Source organism: Anoplopoma fimbria, chromosome 9, assembly GCF_027596085.1.
Source record: "Anoplopoma fimbria isolate UVic2021 breed Golden Eagle Sablefish chromosome 9, Afim_UVic_2022, whole genome shotgun sequence".
In the NCBI taxonomy this organism is placed as follows: domain Eukaryota; kingdom Metazoa; phylum Chordata; class Actinopteri; order Perciformes; family Anoplopomatidae; genus Anoplopoma; species Anoplopoma fimbria.
In genome coordinates this window covers 22291246-22309375 of record NC_072457.1, presented here as the reverse complement: position 1 = coordinate 22309375, position 18130 = coordinate 22291246, and the positions used below count along the sequence as shown (strand labels likewise).

Below are 18130 nucleotides of genomic sequence, written 5' to 3'. Positions count from 1 at the left end.
GTCAAAAGAAGTCAAGAAAATAAGTCATACTATAGCATGTCGAAAAAGGTAATACTATAGCATGTCGAAAAAAGTCATAAAAATAAGTCATACTATAGCATGTCGAAAAAGTCATAGTATAGCATGTCTAAAAAAGTCATGAAAATAAGTCATATTATGTCGAAAAAAGTCACAAAATAGTATAGTATGTCGAAAAAAAGCATAAAAAAGTCATATTATAGTATGTCGAAAAAATCATATAAAAGTCATAGCATGGTATGTCGCAAAAAGTCATAAAAAAGTCATTCTGTAGTATGTCGAAAACATTGCTACAAAAGTCATAGAATAGTATGTTGAAAAAAGTCATAAAAAAGTCACAGTATTATATGTCAAGTAGAAGTCATCGTACAGTTAGCAATTGCAGTCAGTCTTCACCATTCAGACTACTATAATATTTTTGAATTTGATCTTTATATGTTTTCTTTCTTCAGCATATGCGTTGCCCCTCAGTGAGTCTTGAGAGAGGGTTGATCAAGTTCGCCAAAACCTCTACAAGAGCGCAGTGCTGTCTTGTCCTCCACTGCACCTGCCCCCTTTTATGGAGCTTTTTTCAAGAACCTGTTCCTTCAATTTGAGAGCTGGACTTTGACATTAAAGTCTTGCAAATTTCCCCGCTGCGGGACTAATAAAGGATTATCTTATCTTATCTTATCTTGTAATGCTCTCCCTCAAAACCCTGTCCCCACAAATTCAAATACCCCCTGCTTGTGCTCGGATTTCTGATCAAACCGTGTTATTGCACGATATATTATTTCTTGCAGATTTCCAGTGCTCCAGCTTCAGCTCTTCTCCACACATTTGGGCTGCTCCTGTGTGATTGTTAAATATCTGCAATGTAAACCCGTTTGTTTATTCCTCCTTCTGATGGCGGACATGCAACTCATGAGGTACAGATAGCGATGATATAAATATGGGCAATGTAGGTGAACAGTGTAAACATTTTTTTGCCTGCTCCAATTCAATTTTAATGTCTCTAATTTGTTGTTTATCTAGAATCTAAAGATTGAGAATATGATTTCAAAGCAATGACCTCTGGGTTTAGATACCCACTGAACACTCAGAATCAGTATATACTTTATTACCTTGGTCCACTTAAATAGCTGATATTCCAATTATACTAGTTTTGTTAGTGTGTGATAAGCTGTCATTAGTTAATGCCCGTCCCCCACTGAGACAGCTGAGCAGCTGTTCACTGGGTTTTACGCAACAACTCAGTTTCCTGCTGATTATTTCTTCTGTTCCTTGTCTGTTCCTGGTCTCTTGGACACCTAACAGGTTAATAACTAAAATACTGTGGTCTGTCATATGTGTATAAGTATTTACAATTTACAACCTATTCAGATACAGAACAAGCATTGTGATCATATTTGTCATGGCTGAGACCTTTGTTTTTCATCGTTTTGTTCCATCATGGTATGAAATTTAAATACCTCTGGGACACTTTTGTCTGTCAAAATCGTGGTTTTCTTTAAGGTGTTTGCATAAACAATATACCTCAAATGCAAAATTATGTTTGCCCCATGTCTCGAAAAAATTCAGGGAAAACCCAGATTAGGTCTCCAATAAACAAAAACGTTTAATGGAAATATTGGATTTTTATAGGATTCTTAGCATTGATGTCATACATTTATTTGATTTGTCAGGTATTTAAAGGCACACTGTGGAGTTTTTGACAGATTTTAGTACTGTGAAGCAATATATTTAAGATTTCACTAGTATCTTGAGTACAAGCATGTCGCTCATGCACGTTTTTATTTATCTGAAATAGACAAAAACAGACAGTGGCAGTCAAGATTTACATTCCAAAATACAGACTCACTATGTCAAACTATCAACAGTCCAAAATAAGAGATAAAAAAACAGTACAGGGAGAATCTCTCTTTACAATCTGTTGGAGAAACTTACAGTGCCATTAAGAGTCTAGAGAGTTCCAGGCAGTTGAGTTGATAAGTTGGTCTAGTTTACAATGCTGGTGACAAAGTCTAATATTTCATTTCTGAGACTCACTCTTGGGGCCGAGGGCCCCACGAGGGCTTTCGTAATGGTTTTCAGGACAGGATTTCTTCACTAGACAGTTTGTGTACTCCGATGAATCCATTTCCTCCAGATGCCGGGGGTGCAGTTTTCGACTGGCAGGCTGGACCCCTGTCATCTCCTCATAGATGGGGGCCTGAGGCTGTGACTTGACTCTGCGGCATGCTTTGCCCTGACAGTCATTGAAACAGGATGAAAACAAATCAGTGATGGTAACAAGTAGAGTGAACCTCCTCTCGATTTCCTGTTGAAATCAGAGTTTGTCATTTTCTCTTGCGGCAACATCTGTAATAGGAAGTCCTAACAAAGTCTCATCCTCACTTTGATATGATTTACTTTAACTTAAAAAACAACATCATAATTAACTACTGATAAAAACATCTCAGATCTAACCTAAAAGCAGAGTAAAGATTTCACAACCTGTATCATTGAATTGTAAGAAAAACATGGTGACAACTGACAGCAACAAGTTATGAAACTAGTGTGGTTTTGTGGTGAGTGCTCAGAGGAACTTTGGCCCCCTCTCAACAGGCAGGTGCTGTTCCATAATTGGTTATGTTTTTTCCCTTAACTGTTCTGTAGTGTCAGAGCAGCACATTATTATTATTATTATTATTCACAGATCCACTCACTTTATAGACCACCACAAATCCGAGGAGGAAGAGAAGGAGAATGACCACAGCTGAGGACAAAGCATATAGCAGGGTGGAGTAGTTGAAGCAGCCACACGGACCTCCTGTGAAGAAGCAGATAGAGAAATGTTGAGATAAGAGGCTCGGCTTCACTGCTGCCCCAACTTCCCCCTAAGGGGTCACCCTTGATGCAATTGATTACACGTGCATTCTCAAAATCTTTTTAGATTAACAAAACAAAAGCAGAACATCAGTACCACTGGGGTTAAAAAGACAGCTCAAGTATGATGTGTTCAGTGAAACTGCAAAAACCACGGAGCCAAACTTCCTTCCATTTGTAGGCTGCAGTAATCAGCAACAAACAGCAATGATATTTTGACATTCTCCTGGTAGAATTAATCCTATATTTCAATAATCTGAGTCAGCCTCCTTAATTATAGATGTGAATATTTAAAAGTCAAAAACAGTGGTCTATATATTCAAATTGTCATCAAATAAAAACAATAAAAAAACAATAGCGTGTTTGTGTGTCTCTCAATTCTTTCACACTTCCTGACCCCGTGGCTCTTGGCACCAAGCCCATTTGCTGCAAAAAATGGCCACGGTAAACAGATTCAATTATTATTACTTAATTATTTGCTAAAACATCAGGACACTGTAGATTTCAGCAACTACCCCTCAAACTGAAGTTAATTGTGTATTTGCTGGGGACTATTCTCAGCATTGACAGAAATTTACTCCAAAACAAAATGACTTGATATCAGTGGTGTGCTATGGCAGGGAGGAATAAACTACACCAGGCTTTAAGTACACAGAAAACACTTGTTAGAAGGACACATTCATTGTTAGTTTTGGTCTTTTTATAGGATTGATAATAAGAAATATGTAGGAAAATGATTATGATTTCATAATAATTCTTTGCATCTCTGAATCAATGGCTTATGGCACTTCCCAACCTTGCTTGACATTCAGCTAGTGGGACAGCACCATACTAAATATCACCATAGTGATAGATGGATTAATTTACTACATACATAAAAAAAAGTCTTGAAATGTCTATTATTGTCTAATGTTATCAGTTTTGGGCAAACCCACAGATGTAGAAGTGAAAAAACAAGGGAACATTGCTGGTGCTTTTGAAACTTATAGAAGAGACTTAGAAGAGATATAGAAAGCCATTTTGCATTGTTTTCTATTCAAATTATTATTTGAAAAGAAACAAACAACAATAACATCAACAATACTGCTAGACTTGGCAAATATGAACATAAGTGGAATCTTTACTAAGGTTACAGCCATTGATATTGTTATAATTAGTAGCAGTTATGTGAAAAGACACTGATAGACATTAAAACAACAGCATAAAAGAGAAGGGGGAAACACATGGGCGCAACAAAAGAACAACAGTTAGTATGAAAATAAATGTTAATTTCAAAACCCTGAAAAACTAAATTAAGGTTAGAATAGGTAACTTTGCGATCAAGTCCCTCAGCACTGTGACCCACCTTGCACAGAAACAAAGAACACATGTCTCCCTAGATTGGTGCTGGTGTTGGGCCCGCCACGCAGGAGCAGCTGGCAGCTGTACAGGGCGCTGTCCTCTGGCTGCAGCTGCTGCAGGGTGAGGTTGTAGGTGATGCCCCTGGGACCGGGCGCCGAGGACAGCTGGACCTTCTCAACAGGGAACTGGGAGGAGGAGGAGGAGGAGGAGGATGGAGGACTGCTGCCGTGTTGACGCTTTGAGTGGTACAACACCTCCACAGGCGCCCGGTCCCTCTGCCGCTTTAGACTCACCCCCTCCACAGCCGAGTTTTCCCCGTGTGGGGGGAGACAGGGGAGTACGGCTGAGCCCCCAGAACACGTCTCTACCAACCCTATGTCCACCGACCCGGGGGCATCTCCAAAAGGGAAAAGGAATAAACCTTAGAATTTGACGCATGGTATAATTAATCAGTTTGGGGCATTAGCAGCCATAAGGCTATTGTGGGCAGTTATCAGTGGATTACATTGATTTTTTTTAGAGAAGTGGATTATGTACATTATGTAAGAACAAAAAGTAAAATCATCAACCCATTAAAGGCATATTCAGGGTTCTGCAGGGATATTTATAATTGGGGTTAAGTATATTAAAATTTAGGATGTATATATACATATACATGTATATATAGATGCAATAATATGCAGTACTGTCAATATGAATATTTACAATACTGCAAATTATTTCATCCAGGAAAATGAACAGCTCTCTCCTCTCTTGGCGTTTGCTATTTTTAAAGGTTTAAAGATGTTGGGAGGAGCTGATGTGACAATACTGAAGCTCATTCCAATTCCACCTAGTGTTGTGAGAAATATTTCTATGCATTTAAAATAAATTAATTTAAATAAAAAAGAGTTAAAAATTTTGGTTTAAAGTGGCGGCTGGCTTGTATTTCCAGATCTGGAAACAGCACTATGTAATAACTGGAGGTAATTCACGGCCAGGCTATTCTAACATCTGGCAATGCCCAAAGAACATCATGGGCAAAATGCTGAATGTGTCTCTAATAGGAAAAGAAGACGCAGCTAAGATTTCAGGAGAGCTGTGTTGAACTTTGAGGATGTTTCTAGAAAAATTGATCATGTTTAGCGTTTTAGCTGTTTAGTTCTTTTTAATAAAGCAATTGTATTATGTTTATAGGACGTTTTCACACAAAAAAACATAATTAATTAGTGAAACTTTTGGGTTGTGAAAAATCTCTCTTGTTTGTGTATATGGTCCACCAGCATAAAATGCTTCATATATTTAGTTCGTTTTTTAATTCCCTCTCAATTAACAGTTCCAGCTCTTTTCTTTCTGGCTGCAAGGCACCTGGACCAAACCTACAAACATGATCTTTTACATCCCCTTATAAAGAACGCCCTATCAGACAGTGGCGTTCAGTGCGAGCACTCTTTCTGAGCAAAAAAAAAGCACCAAACACCTTTTCCAAATTTCAACACTCTGTCTTTGAACTTCTTGTTTTGCGGTAGTTCTGAAAAGATCAACCTCCTGCAGGTCAAAAACAGCTAAAAAGTGAGAAAAAAAAAAGACACTCACCAGCATCTACAAGGAGGAAGAACTCAGTCTTTGCAGGAATTCGTTCATCTTCAGCGGATGGGTTTTTCACCATAAACTCACAGTAGTAACGGTCAGTGTCGCTGCCTTTCAGCTGTGAGATGGTCACATTCAAAGAGTGGATGCTCGGGTCTCCACTGACACTGATGCGGTTCTTGTCTTCATTGTTATCCACACTGAAGCTGCTTTCGGTGTACATGAACAGCACATCACGGGGATTCAGCCAGCTGCGCTTCAGGTAGACTCCAAAGGTTGAAGGTTTCCTTTGCTCAGCCACGCAGGGAAGAACCACAGATTCCCCCTCATTCCTCCTCATGAACTGAATTTCACCGCGTACTTGATACAAAAAAAAAAAGAAAGTTTTAAAACACATATTTTTGTCTGGTGTTCACAGTGACTCTGTCAGTTGCAAAATAAAAGTCGCTATCTAAGAAATATTTTGCAGCTAATTATCATGTTAAATTATATATATATATATATATATTATATATATATATAGTTTCTTCTATAAAAATAATAAAAATTAAACTTTGTGTCCGACAAATTTTAAAACACACACACAAAAAAAGATACCACTACATACAGCAGCCCCAAGAAATAGCCAAAAATGTATTATTCTGACAGAGGTGCATTACATTGTGAGGTGTTCCTGCAGTTCTGTCCAAACTCTTTGAAGTCAAATTGGAAAATAAAAATGATCAACTTACCAAAACCAGTCTGTGTGATAAACAGAGTCCACAGACAAACCAGGTACTGGATCCCAGTCATCTTTAATACTGTCAGAAGACACTAGTTAAGATCCTGAGGGAGGTCAGGTATGTAAACTATGACAGGACATATGCAAGCACTCAGAACTGGATAACAAAAGCTTTGGGTGACTGTAAATGAAACCAAGAGGAACTCCATGAAGCTCCACCTTCAAACCTCAAGACTAACACAAGAGGAAGCACACACCAACACACACAACTTATGTTGGTTCAGCTCCTTCTAAGGCAATATTAATTATAAAAGTAACAACACAGCTGAGTTTGAAAGTTCAGATCAGATTTACAAGTATTTAGGCAGCACAGTTAGAACCAACCTGTCCATGGAGGTTTATAAGATCCAATTTTTGGGGGTACTATTTTTTTTTTGTTGCATTTCCCAGAGGAAATGATTATGACTACCTGTTTCTGAACAGGAAGTGTGTGCTTTCTGATGATATGCATCAGTGGAAAAAATGTCAGGTTGTTCAAAAACACCTCAAATACAGCTTCGAAATTTGATTGAAAAAAAACATGGAGCATTGGTCTCAGGTACTTTTCATATGGACAGGAGCAGTTTGAAAAAGAAGTAGCACATGCCAATGTCTTGCCATTTTAATGGTCGGACTAAAAGAAGGACTTGATGTAGAAAGATGTAGAACACCTCTGGCAACTGGATATCTTTAAGTAGTAATTCAAAGGCGGCTGGATTTATTGTTTTTTTGTTCTTGAAGTTATTTTACTACTCATCCAAGAGGCTTCTTCATTTCTGACTGGCAGGGAGTTAAAGCCATTTTAACATTGTTCACACTCATGTTAGAAATTAAAAGAAAGGTCTAGATGAGACAGAAAATGAAAAAGTGACGCAGTGAATGGCTAAAATTCAGGGTGTTACACACGCAAACATGCAAAAGCATGAACGATGTAAGTCTGGTGTGTTTAGTAATCTATAAACACACCAGAGGAGTTTAGACTTATTTTTGCACTTGCTTAAAGTAAACATGGTAGGCAGTATGTCTTTCTTTCTTCTTTGCTCAGTGGTTCAAATTTATTTTACTAGACCAGCAGGAAACCACAATTACAACTTCTACATGTACATAGTACAGAGTGCAACGGTTTGAAAGCGGACTACAGTCTGAGAGGCTGCAGCTCGAGTGTCTTTTGTTTGCCGGTGCCTGTAATTGCACTCATAAACCACTGTTAGAATTTGTCGGTGGGCTTCCTTTGAATCAAAATGTTTTTGAGGTTTCAAACTACTTGTGCAATCTATGTAGAGCGTGTTTGGCCTCACTGATGCTTCTCACCGCAAAACAATGTATGCCGAAATCCTGGAAATGTATGTCAACAGCCCACCAGAGGTAGAAACAAACAATCTTGTGGTCCTGGACGTTTCTATTGAATCACTTCTCACACCAATACACTCATCTAATGGTTGTACTGCCTAGTTATGCTCTTGGTAATAATTTGAATTCCAAAATATATAAAGGTTAAGTAATACTTTGCAGAATGGCCAATAATAAAAGAAAAAATACCAAGTCAACACTGGGTAATATTCCTTTTTATGAACACAGAGAAGATAATCAAATGTAATTTAATAAATTGTTAACTGTATAAAATTGTATTTTCAGAAAAATATTTCACTATAGTTATCTTTATTTTTATATATATATATATATATATATATATATATATATATATATAATGATCCCATCATTTTCTCTCTCTGCAAGTTATCTGAACTGTATCTAACACCACACATTTTCTCAGGATTTTCAGTGGGTTAAAAGTGGATTAGTTAGAGGGGTCAATAATATCCCCCTATGCCACTAGGGGGCACTGATATCAACCACTAAGAATAGTTGGGTTTCACCTCAAATCTGAATCTAATTAAAAGGACAACAAGTGGCTACAAATGAATGCAATCATTTTATTGAAAAAACATGAATGTGACTTTGTGATGTATCATTTTAATTCAAACGTCAAGTTACTTTCTGAACAATTGCTCCTTACAGGGCGGCTTGTATTCCTTTAAATACAAATACACCTGCTCCAAAAACAAGTTTGAAAATACTTATTAAAAAACAACAGTATCAGCGATACAGACTAACATGGGATTTTCATACCTAATTTATCTAAACTTTAAGTACATTTTTATTACTGTCAAAGAAACATTTTTCTTGGGTAAAGAGCTCATTTGCATAATTAATACTTTGATTAAGTAGACGTTGCAAACAACTCCTGAGTTTTTACTTGAAGAGTCAGTTCATATAAATAACAAAAACAACGTAACACATTATTTAACATAACACACAGACTGCTGACATGTGCATCGATTGCATTCCATAAAAAACAACTAACATTTCAATGCCCATTTCGTTGTATCTTTTAATTACTAACATGGAATAAAACGTGTACCGTAACTTAAATCATACCATTACACCCATTAAAGAGTCTTCAATTATCTTAAACACATTACCAACATACTATAAAACGATACATCATTTAATACAAGGCCTAGCATCCTGTTGTACAGGACAGACCCAGACTAAAATAAACATAAGGTACTTACTGGGTTTAACTGACCTTTTCATGCCAGCTGAGTGGGTTTTAAGGCTGATATGGATGGGCTACAAACAACAAAAACAAATACAAAGCAGTAAGTGATATGTGCAGAGGAACAACTTGTGCCACTCTAAATACCTACAAGAACTTCTTGCCAGCAAGTCTTTTTGATCCGTGTGTGCACTAACGACTCCAATTTGTGCACATCCTGTCAATATCTTCTCATCAACAATCAGATATGCAAGAGATTGCCCTCTACAGCAATCTCCAACACAGGGTCGTTGCAGATGACATTGAGTTATGATTAAGAACATTGAGAATAGAAAAGGATGGACAAAACAGAAAACCACCCAGCAATACAGACCAGCACTGCAGTAAATTCTAATCTAGCAAAGGAGTTCTTCCATCGGTGTTGATTTACTCTTAAGCCGCAATTTGAAGTCCTGTTTAGAAATATATTGTTAGCTATTTTAGGGCTTGTTGGGTTTCCTTGTGCCGACTGTTCCCTCTTGCTGATGCAGTTTTATTTTTAGATTACGTCATTACATTTTGAAAATGTTATATTCCTACACTCTTTTGCAGTTACGGATGCACAAGTAATTCAGGGAATTACTGCAGTAAGTCACATCTACAGAAGCAACCCAAGTTACCAATTAGCAGTTTGTGTCTGCATCTTAGAACCACCACTTGAGTTTTACCAACCTTACTCATTTAAACAAGGACAAACCAATTAACCGATCACCACTGAATTGCTGATTGCTTAGCTTCACAAAATTAGAATTTGCCACAGAGCTACTGTATTGTTGGGCTGGTTGTTTTGCTTGCCCCCTTCAGTGGGGACACGACTGAGATACAACAAACTCTAATATTATAGCCTTCATGCATGTTTGAGTACTGGTATGCATGTACAGACAAAAAAAGTGAATGAATCAGGAATTACATTTTGTTTCTCCTTCACTCTGGTTGAGTGTATTATTTAATCTGCAGTTATGTCCTTCATTATCATGAGGTAACATGCAGTATTTAGAACCAGAAGTTGGCCAACATCTTGGTTTTGGACTGTTGGTACACGAGATTTGAGCACGCCAAATCTTTTATCCATTTCGACCTAATGGAAAAACATTTTCTTTTGTACTTCAATATCCAGTCTTTTACGATGCAAGGTGGACTCCACAAAAACTAGATGATGGCAAACTTGGTTTTTAAATACCTGACAAAATCCTGTAGTTAAAAAGAGCAATAAGATAAGCGCACCAGTACAAACCTTCATCACTCACCTCCACTCACGTCAGGACAAACCAGCATTGACTTTCAAGATGAATTTTATTACAACAGATTCATAAAACATTACAAAGGATGCATACAGGTACCCTCTCGACCAGGACATATTAAAACCAAAACCTGAAATAAGGATAAAGCTAGAGACTGATGAGTTGTGAATTTTTAACACTACTTCGTTGGAATCATTTTCATCACTGAGACCCTCACCAACCAAGGTTGGGGACGCAAGTCCAACAGCACCTAAGCATGCTGTGAGGGCCTCAATAAATCTACCAAAAATAAAACAAACAAAATAAAAAATAATCAAATGTTTACAAGAGAAACTTGCCTTTGTAAGGGGGTTGGTACGTTCATGTAACTCCAGCAGCTTCAAAAGAAATATGAATAAATTTAACACACTTTACTTCTATAAACCTGAGTGAAACCTATGGGGGAAAAAAATATATCCTCACATGAAATCAGATGACAACAAAATAGCTTTCAGGAACATGTGTGGTGTTTGGCTGTTTTCCAATAAAGATGTTACATTAAATGTCCATTAGTTCTAACAAATAATGTTTGTCTTCACCACCACTGGTCTTACTGCTCTTTGCTTGAAGCTAGCTTTAGAAAAGCACAAGGATGAGAGAAAGGTGTTAACCTCAAACCTAATGTGGTGGCTGCTTTGCTGCGTCAGTAGCGCCCAGCCGGAGACATGACGGGCGGTCTCATGCCCATGGGAGGGCCTCCCTGGTACGGGGGCACCATAGGAGGACCCTGCCCGTATGGAGGCATCCCTCCTTGCATGTAGCTGGGCATGCCCTGAGGAGGAGCACCATACTGACCTGCAGGGAGAACACAAGGAAACAAAATGTGTTATTGCTGCAATTCTAACAGATTCAACAGTTGATTTCAACTAAACTGCAGCTTATGTCAAATAATCGGAAACAAGTAATTAAATAGCAACTTGATTTAACATATCCAAGAAATGCATTAAAATGTATACTAAATACTTCTTTAAGGACTTAATGTATCACAAAAAGAAGTTCTATGAAGAAGTGCCATGGCTTCAAATTGTTTGGGAACCACTGATCAAGTGCAATGAAACTGTAGACTAGGGACACAATAAATACAATAAAGTTATTTATCATTTACAAACTCAAAACATTTTGTTTCAAATTTGTATTGTTAAGCAAAACGAACATCTGATGGGGTATTTCACACAGGCCAATTCCATAACAAGCATTTCCTTACCATGCATGGGATGCCTCATGCCAGGCTGCTGTGGTGGCATGCCTTGCTGTTGGGGCATTATGCTGCCCACAGCCGGCACAGGGGGAGCAGCCACATGGGCCTGACCCGGCCTCGGTGTAAGTCGCTGGTAGCGGGGCAACTGGGCCCTCAATTCCTCCTGTTGGCAGGAACAAAACACAAAGCAGGCATTCAGACTAAAGAAAAACTATTATGCCCCTTACAGAACAAAAATAAACACTCACAAAAATGACGAGGAATTGGGTACCAATGTTGGCGTGCCCTGATTTCACACTGAGGATATTCAACTTCAGAACCATCCTTTAACATAACCACAAAAGAGCAGCTACCGAGTAAGTGTAAGCAAATACAATCTAAATCCTTTGCAAATATCCCATTAATATCTAACCTTACGTTGATCATGATATTGATATTCAGAACCTGACTGAACGGTCAAACAGCGCACCGACCCCTTTATCAATAAACGTACTCTTATATGTATCAGTCATTACTTACTGTGAAAAGGGCAAAATAGAAAGCTCAAGCAACTTACCAGTGAGATATCCTCATCAGGATGGATCAACTTACTAGTTGCACTCGTGGTGGTGAGGGTGGCAGGTTTTGTGGCCACTGTGGCCGGGGGTTTGGCCACAGTGCTGCTAGAGGGGTTAGAAGAAGAAGTGGAAGAGCAAGAAGAGACAGAGGGCTGGGTGTAGGCAGGGAATGTTGCTTTGGGGGGGTCGGAGGAGGCGGCTGTACTGTGGGAGTTTGAAGCTGCAGCTCCAGAAGTGCTCTGCTGGGCCTGTAAAAAGACACATTCAGCTAATTGACCGGTAACACCAAATTCCTCTATGGATTATACCTTTGTGACAATCATTATGTCACACATTACTTTGAGACATATAACCTCCGCAACACACACACACACGTTCTATTTAAAAAAAAAGTTGCCTTTAACTGGTGAATTATATTATCCCAATAATTCAGTCAAGTCTTTTAATTTAAGGAACGAAACTGACGTGTGTTAAGTCAACGCATGATGAGTAGTTATGCAGAAATCATGCTTCAGAGTTTAGGATGGGCGAATGCAAAATAAGATCCATTAAATCCAATCTTGCGCCTCATTCTGCGTTAATTGAAGCACATGCACAGAAATAAAGCTCACAGACAAAATGTAAATTGTTGTCAGGGATAATTATCCTCTGACAACATTATAGCCAACGTGCTTGTTTTGATGCACAGGGGAGTTACCCCTTGACAATCAGCCTAGTTTAGCATGAGAATTTACAGGCAGTCAATAAATAAGCAACATGCAGCTGCCACAGCCAAGTCAAAGTCCTGTCTGTGAGCGTACTTGTGGCGTGTTAGGAAAGGGAGGCTGAGAGGATGCAGACTGAAGGTCTGAAGGTGGAGAAGAAACAGCTGCTGTGCTGCTGTGAACACCAGCGCTCATCTGCAGCATGGTGGAAAGGAGATCACAGTATTGGCATGTAACATGTCCACTCTATCAAAATTAAATAATGAGAACTACTTATATTACATAATAGTGACACTGATTTTTAAAAAATGAAATGGGGCTGAGAGAGACAGAAAAAGAGGAACAGATGACTACAGAAAAAAGAGGAAACAGGATATCGGAAATCCAAAGTGAGAAGTAAAGTGTTGAGAAGTCTTCTATGCGGATTCTTTTAATATTCAATAAAATAAAATACTGGCAACTATCTACCTTCAGGAGACAGGCTTACAGAAAGCTCTAAACTGTCTGAGAGGGCTTTGCAAGTGTGAGCATGTGTTGTTGCGGGGGGGGATGCATGGGGCCCACCTGTGCTGCACTGGGGAAGAGGGGTTTGGTGACAGCGGGCTGGGCCACTGGTACTGCCGGTCGACTGGGCATCGCTCCGGCTGCAGCAGCTTGGGCCATATGGGGCATCCCTGGCCTTGGAGCCATGTGAGGTGGCATTCCTATAAAAAAATAAATAATAATAATAATAAATCACCCAAACAGATCAGTCAACCTTTCTGGCACCAGTACATTGAAGACATATTAAGAGAGAAACTAAGCAAGCTGAGTGAATAGAAGGAGTTTGTTGCTCAAGACTGTTCCTTAATGTCAGTCTGAAATCATCCACTGAGACCAAGAAAATTGTCTAATTCACCAACAACTGCTGAACAATCTAGAAATGTAAGCTACAGGATTTATACTTTGTGCTGTGGTTATAATAGAATAATCTAATGAATAGGGTTAGCTTTGCTACATGGGCATAAACTATAGATGTGCAAGCTTTCAGTGGTGTGGCTAAATGTTTTCAAATCAAAATGTGTTAAAATTCCTAAATTTTCCAGACAATACTGTTGGAAAAATAACATTACATCACTGAAAAACTATTTCTCGGTCAATTTAAAATGCCATTTGTAACCCTAACCAAAAATACAAACAACTCACCGTGGGGTATACCGGGCATCCCTGGCATCATGGGAGGCATCATTCCACCCATTTGCATCATGCTGTAGAAGGACCAATAGGATAATGCTGATTTGGTTTTACATTACAAACAGAGATGATAAACAGCATTCATCTGCATGTGCAGTAACGCAGAGCCAGTTGAGGATCTACAGAGTTTCACTTTGGTTGCATTACGAGACCAGGCGCTTTTGTCCAGTTAAAAAAAAAAAAAAAAAAATTCCCATCATGATTTCGATGTATAAGCAGCACCAGCCTCAGGCAGCTAGCCCAAAGCAGACGGGTTCCAAAACTAAAATGTAATTAAGGCTAGCCTAATGTAGCTCTTAAAAGGTTTTACCATAAGTTGTCATGTATGAAAGGACCCCAAATAAACACTGTAAGAAGACTACTTGGTTAATATTAGTGAATTTTTAAAACAGCATTTAATATTCTGTCCCAAGCTTTTTGCTCCATGTAAGTGGTTGATCACTGTAACTGTGATCTCTATAAGCAGTTTCACTGTGCTAGAACTACAGTCAAATTAAATCAAATTTATACCACAAAACAGATAATTTATTATGAAAATAGCATTTAATCTAAAATGGTATCATTAAACACATCAATGTGTCAATCACAAAGAGATCCCTTACCCTGGTGGCATTCCATGCATGGCAGGGGGCATGCCGTGCATCATGGGAGGAACGCCAGGCATCATGGGAGGCATTCCTGCAACAATGAGTAAGAGGATATGTTTTGTTTAACGACTTAGCACTAAATCACTCCAAACATATCAAATGTTTTCTGGCCGTATCTTTACAGTAGCACGTGGAGGCCAGCAACAGCACAGAGACAGCTGGGACAAATAGTGTGTAAAAGCAGCATATTTTCTGTAACTTAAGGGTTTATTTCGACCAAAGCACAGGTGGTGCTTCTTGAAACAGTGAAAAGACGACCCAAGAATGCTGGGCGAGTTTGATTTTGTTTTGAATGAAGTGTGTTTAGTTAGATTAGTTAACCAGGAAATTAAGAGAGGTAATAGAGAGAGACTTGAATTCAGAAGGTTTTCTGTTAAGATAAGAGAATCCTTTATTAGTTGTTGTGTTTTTCTGTATGAGGAAAATGTTACAAATGTTCACCCAATCCTTAAAAATAAAACCACCTAATTTTCAGACACAGGTCAAGGTTTTGTAATAAATACATAAATAATTGTGAGGTAGGTGTGAAAGGGCCCTATTTCAAAGATGATTTATTATCATGTTGTCAACTTGAGTCAGTTCTGATTCCCAATTTCTGTTTAATTCAAAGAGGTCCTTGCCTTGATATCCTCCATGGTGCATCCCAGCTCCGCCAGCGACAGGAGGCATCCCAAGCTGGGCCATTGGAGCAGCGTAGCCTGGCTGTGGCTGGACAGCAGCGACCTGCTGAACTGATGGTCCTGCTTCGTCATCATCGTCGTCGTCCTCATCGGAGTCGTCCTGATTGCTTGACTTCTTCTTTTGACTCTCTGAAAACCAAGAGATAACATTTAAGTATATGGTAAAGCTTAAACAAGATTAAAATGAACCTAAACATCTACCAAAAACCTGGTTTTAAGGTAAGCGCACAGCGAAATGTACAAACCTTGTGATTTCTGTTCTAACGTTCGTCTTCTCTCCTGCATGTCTTTCTCTGGAATCCCCTCCATACCGTAGATCTCCAGCTCGATGTCTATTCTTCCAGGAATGGCATTTGGTACACTGTCAATTGTTTCTTTGTGTACCTGAAACGCATGCAAAGTGAGCCAGTGCACACTATCACTGCCAGCAAAGTAATGTCACATCCACTGCTCAATGTATGACAACAACTGACCAAATAGGCTTGAACTCAAGTGGTATAGATGCACCTACCTGCATGCAATGGATAGCCAAGCCTGGTCCTGTGTACAGCTTCTTGTGGCAGATGTGGCATTTGAAATGCTTTGCCTTCTGGTGCTGGATTAAGATCTTTTCATCATCAAAATCACGATTACAGTACCTTGAGAGAGGAGTTAAGGAAAGAGGAAGCATGAGCAGAACACCAGCTCACCAGTGGATCACTGGTGAGCCCCCAGCACACCGCCAATCACAGCGATGTTACCCTGAATCATCAAAGCTAGCAGGTTAGCCGCTAGCATCGGGACCTAGCCTTCCCTGTTAGCATAGCATGACCTCATCGTGATCTGCTGCGACACTACACACGGTGTTAATCACAGACTGGATTACAAAAACAACCCTTAGAGCGATCTACCAGCCTCCCGTGTGGAGTATGGTATGCTAAGCTAACGTTAGCTCACGGCTAGAGGCTAAGCTAACCCGGGCCTTCCTTTTGTCGAGCTAACGCCGAGCTAGCCTCGTCGCTATCCTCTCGTCCAGACACAAAGGATACCAGCACCACGGCTTCATCTGCTTCTTCTTCTTCCGTCCCATGTTTACTGAATACTGGAAACAGAGGCGTAACAACGTTATATTCTGGTTTTATTATCTGTTTGACGACAGCATGCTGTAGTCCCGTAACGACGCCGAAAATGGCGCTTTGCTGGAGGAAGTTGTAGTGCAGGCTCAAGTCTCGCGAGAACAGAGAGATGACGTCATATATTAGCCACGCCCCCCAGGAGGGGAATAATCAATAAGATGTGGCAGAATGACTGGAATATAGGGAGGAAAGGAAGATATCTTTTAAAAATAAATAAACCTTTGGTTGGGAATGCAGGTTATAGTGGATGAAATAGGAAAGAGTAAAGAAGTGTAACTACACTAAGGAATTGGCATATTGATCTTAACAGTTTCCTCTATTTTATTGTAAGGCATAATGAAATGTTTACACTGCACTGTTTGCACAAATATTAATTAATTGATTTTAAATACTCACCTGCTGTACATAGTAAAGTTTTCATTCCTTTTGTGTATTTTTATCTTGTATATTGTTGTTATTGGGTTTGTTGTTCGCTGCTGCTGGCTGGCTGAGGGCTACCAAACGGAATTTCGTTGTATCACTACAATGATATAAAAACATCTTTATCTTTATCTTTAATAATGGAACGTGTGCTTTTTGTGAAGAAGAAGAAACTGTTGACCATTTCTTATTGTTCTTTCAAAAGTACGATTCAGCGAGAATAGTTTTAAAAAATTGACTAAGAGAGAATGGAGAGGAAAATATCCGTTGTACCAAAGTTCTAGTGACAAATGTTTAAAACCTCTTCTGGAGCATTTAAGACTAATGAATAGAATTCAATGTTCTTTAGTTTTTTTCTTTTCTTTTCTTTCATTCGTCTCCTTTTGTTTGGTAACTTATTTAATTTTCTTTGTTCTGTTGTCTTATTAGAGAGGGTAGATCCTCAGTCAACACTGCAGGGTAAGCTGCTTATTGAGCAATATGTAAGACTGAACCACATCTGGGCTAACTGGCTTCACAGGATAACACCTGAGACAAAATGTTAGAGGCAAAATACATTTAGATAGAACAGGAAGAGAAAGGCAGTTTGTCATTGTTCCAGTTCTCAGATTAGAGACATTTACTGTTAAAGCGACTGAAATATCGCTGGCAAGATAAGACCATAATAATGACATAGTATGTAGTATATGTGATGGTTTGAGAGAAAAGCCGTCAAAGCATACATTGAGTGTATGGGGTCACAAAAAATCCCTCCTAAAGGCTTCTGCTTACACGATGCACAAACAACGCTGTTACCAAGAAAGCAAGGAATCAATTATTGTTCTTCAATGGCAAAGGCGATGCTAGACCTGATCAAATGAGTAGAGAAGTAGGCATACGTGTGTAGGCCTACTTCTCTATTCAGGACAGACGCTAACAAATACACAAAATGTTTAAAAACACCCAGATGATCATTCTGTGTCATTAAGCCCAAAAGGTCCACTTTCACTGCTGCAAAATAACATTGCTAATAAACCAGATTGGATTAACCTAACAACATGACAATGACATGATCATCCATGTATCCATTTTAACTGATGGAATAGCAGTCTACCTCTGAATTTATTTCTGCTGCTGTGCATACTTGTATTGCACACACTTCTCGAAGACCACCACCAGTTCT

At 39.0% G+C, this 18130-nt stretch overlaps 2 protein-coding genes across 3 annotated transcripts; both read right to left on the bottom strand.

Moving 5' to 3' along the window:
* Positions 1-1759: 1759 nt before the first annotated feature.
* Positions 1760-6651, bottom strand: cd7al (cd7 antigen-like). The gene is made up of 5 exons (XM_054604776.1): positions 6507-6651; positions 5782-6135; positions 4211-4603; positions 2706-2809; positions 1760-2245 (listed from the first exon to the last, which is right to left on the bottom strand). The coding sequence occupies exons 1-5, from the start codon at positions 6565-6567 to the stop codon at positions 2030-2032; spliced, it is 1128 nt and encodes a 375-aa protein (XP_054460751.1). The 5' UTR covers positions 6568-6651; the 3' UTR covers positions 1760-2029.
* A 4308-nt stretch (positions 6652-10959) lies between these two features.
* Positions 10960-16627, bottom strand: znf207b (zinc finger protein 207, b). 2 transcript variants are annotated; one of them, XM_054604881.1, is made up of 11 exons: positions 16462-16627; positions 15945-16071; positions 15679-15817; positions 15374-15562; positions 14709-14784; positions 14059-14120; positions 13438-13577; positions 12970-13068; positions 12169-12417; positions 11619-11775; positions 10960-11209 (listed from the first exon to the last, which is right to left on the bottom strand). In XM_054604881.1, the coding sequence occupies exons 1-11, from the start codon at positions 16500-16502 to the stop codon at positions 11058-11060; spliced, it is 1431 nt and encodes a 476-aa protein (XP_054460856.1). In that variant the 5' UTR covers positions 16503-16627; the 3' UTR covers positions 10960-11057. The 2 variants fall into 2 exon arrangements, with proteins under 2 accessions (XP_054460856.1, XP_054460855.1); XM_054604880.1 differs by lacking the exon at positions 12970-13068 and having other exon boundaries at positions 16462-16625.
* Between the last annotated feature and the right edge of the window lie 1503 nt (positions 16628-18130).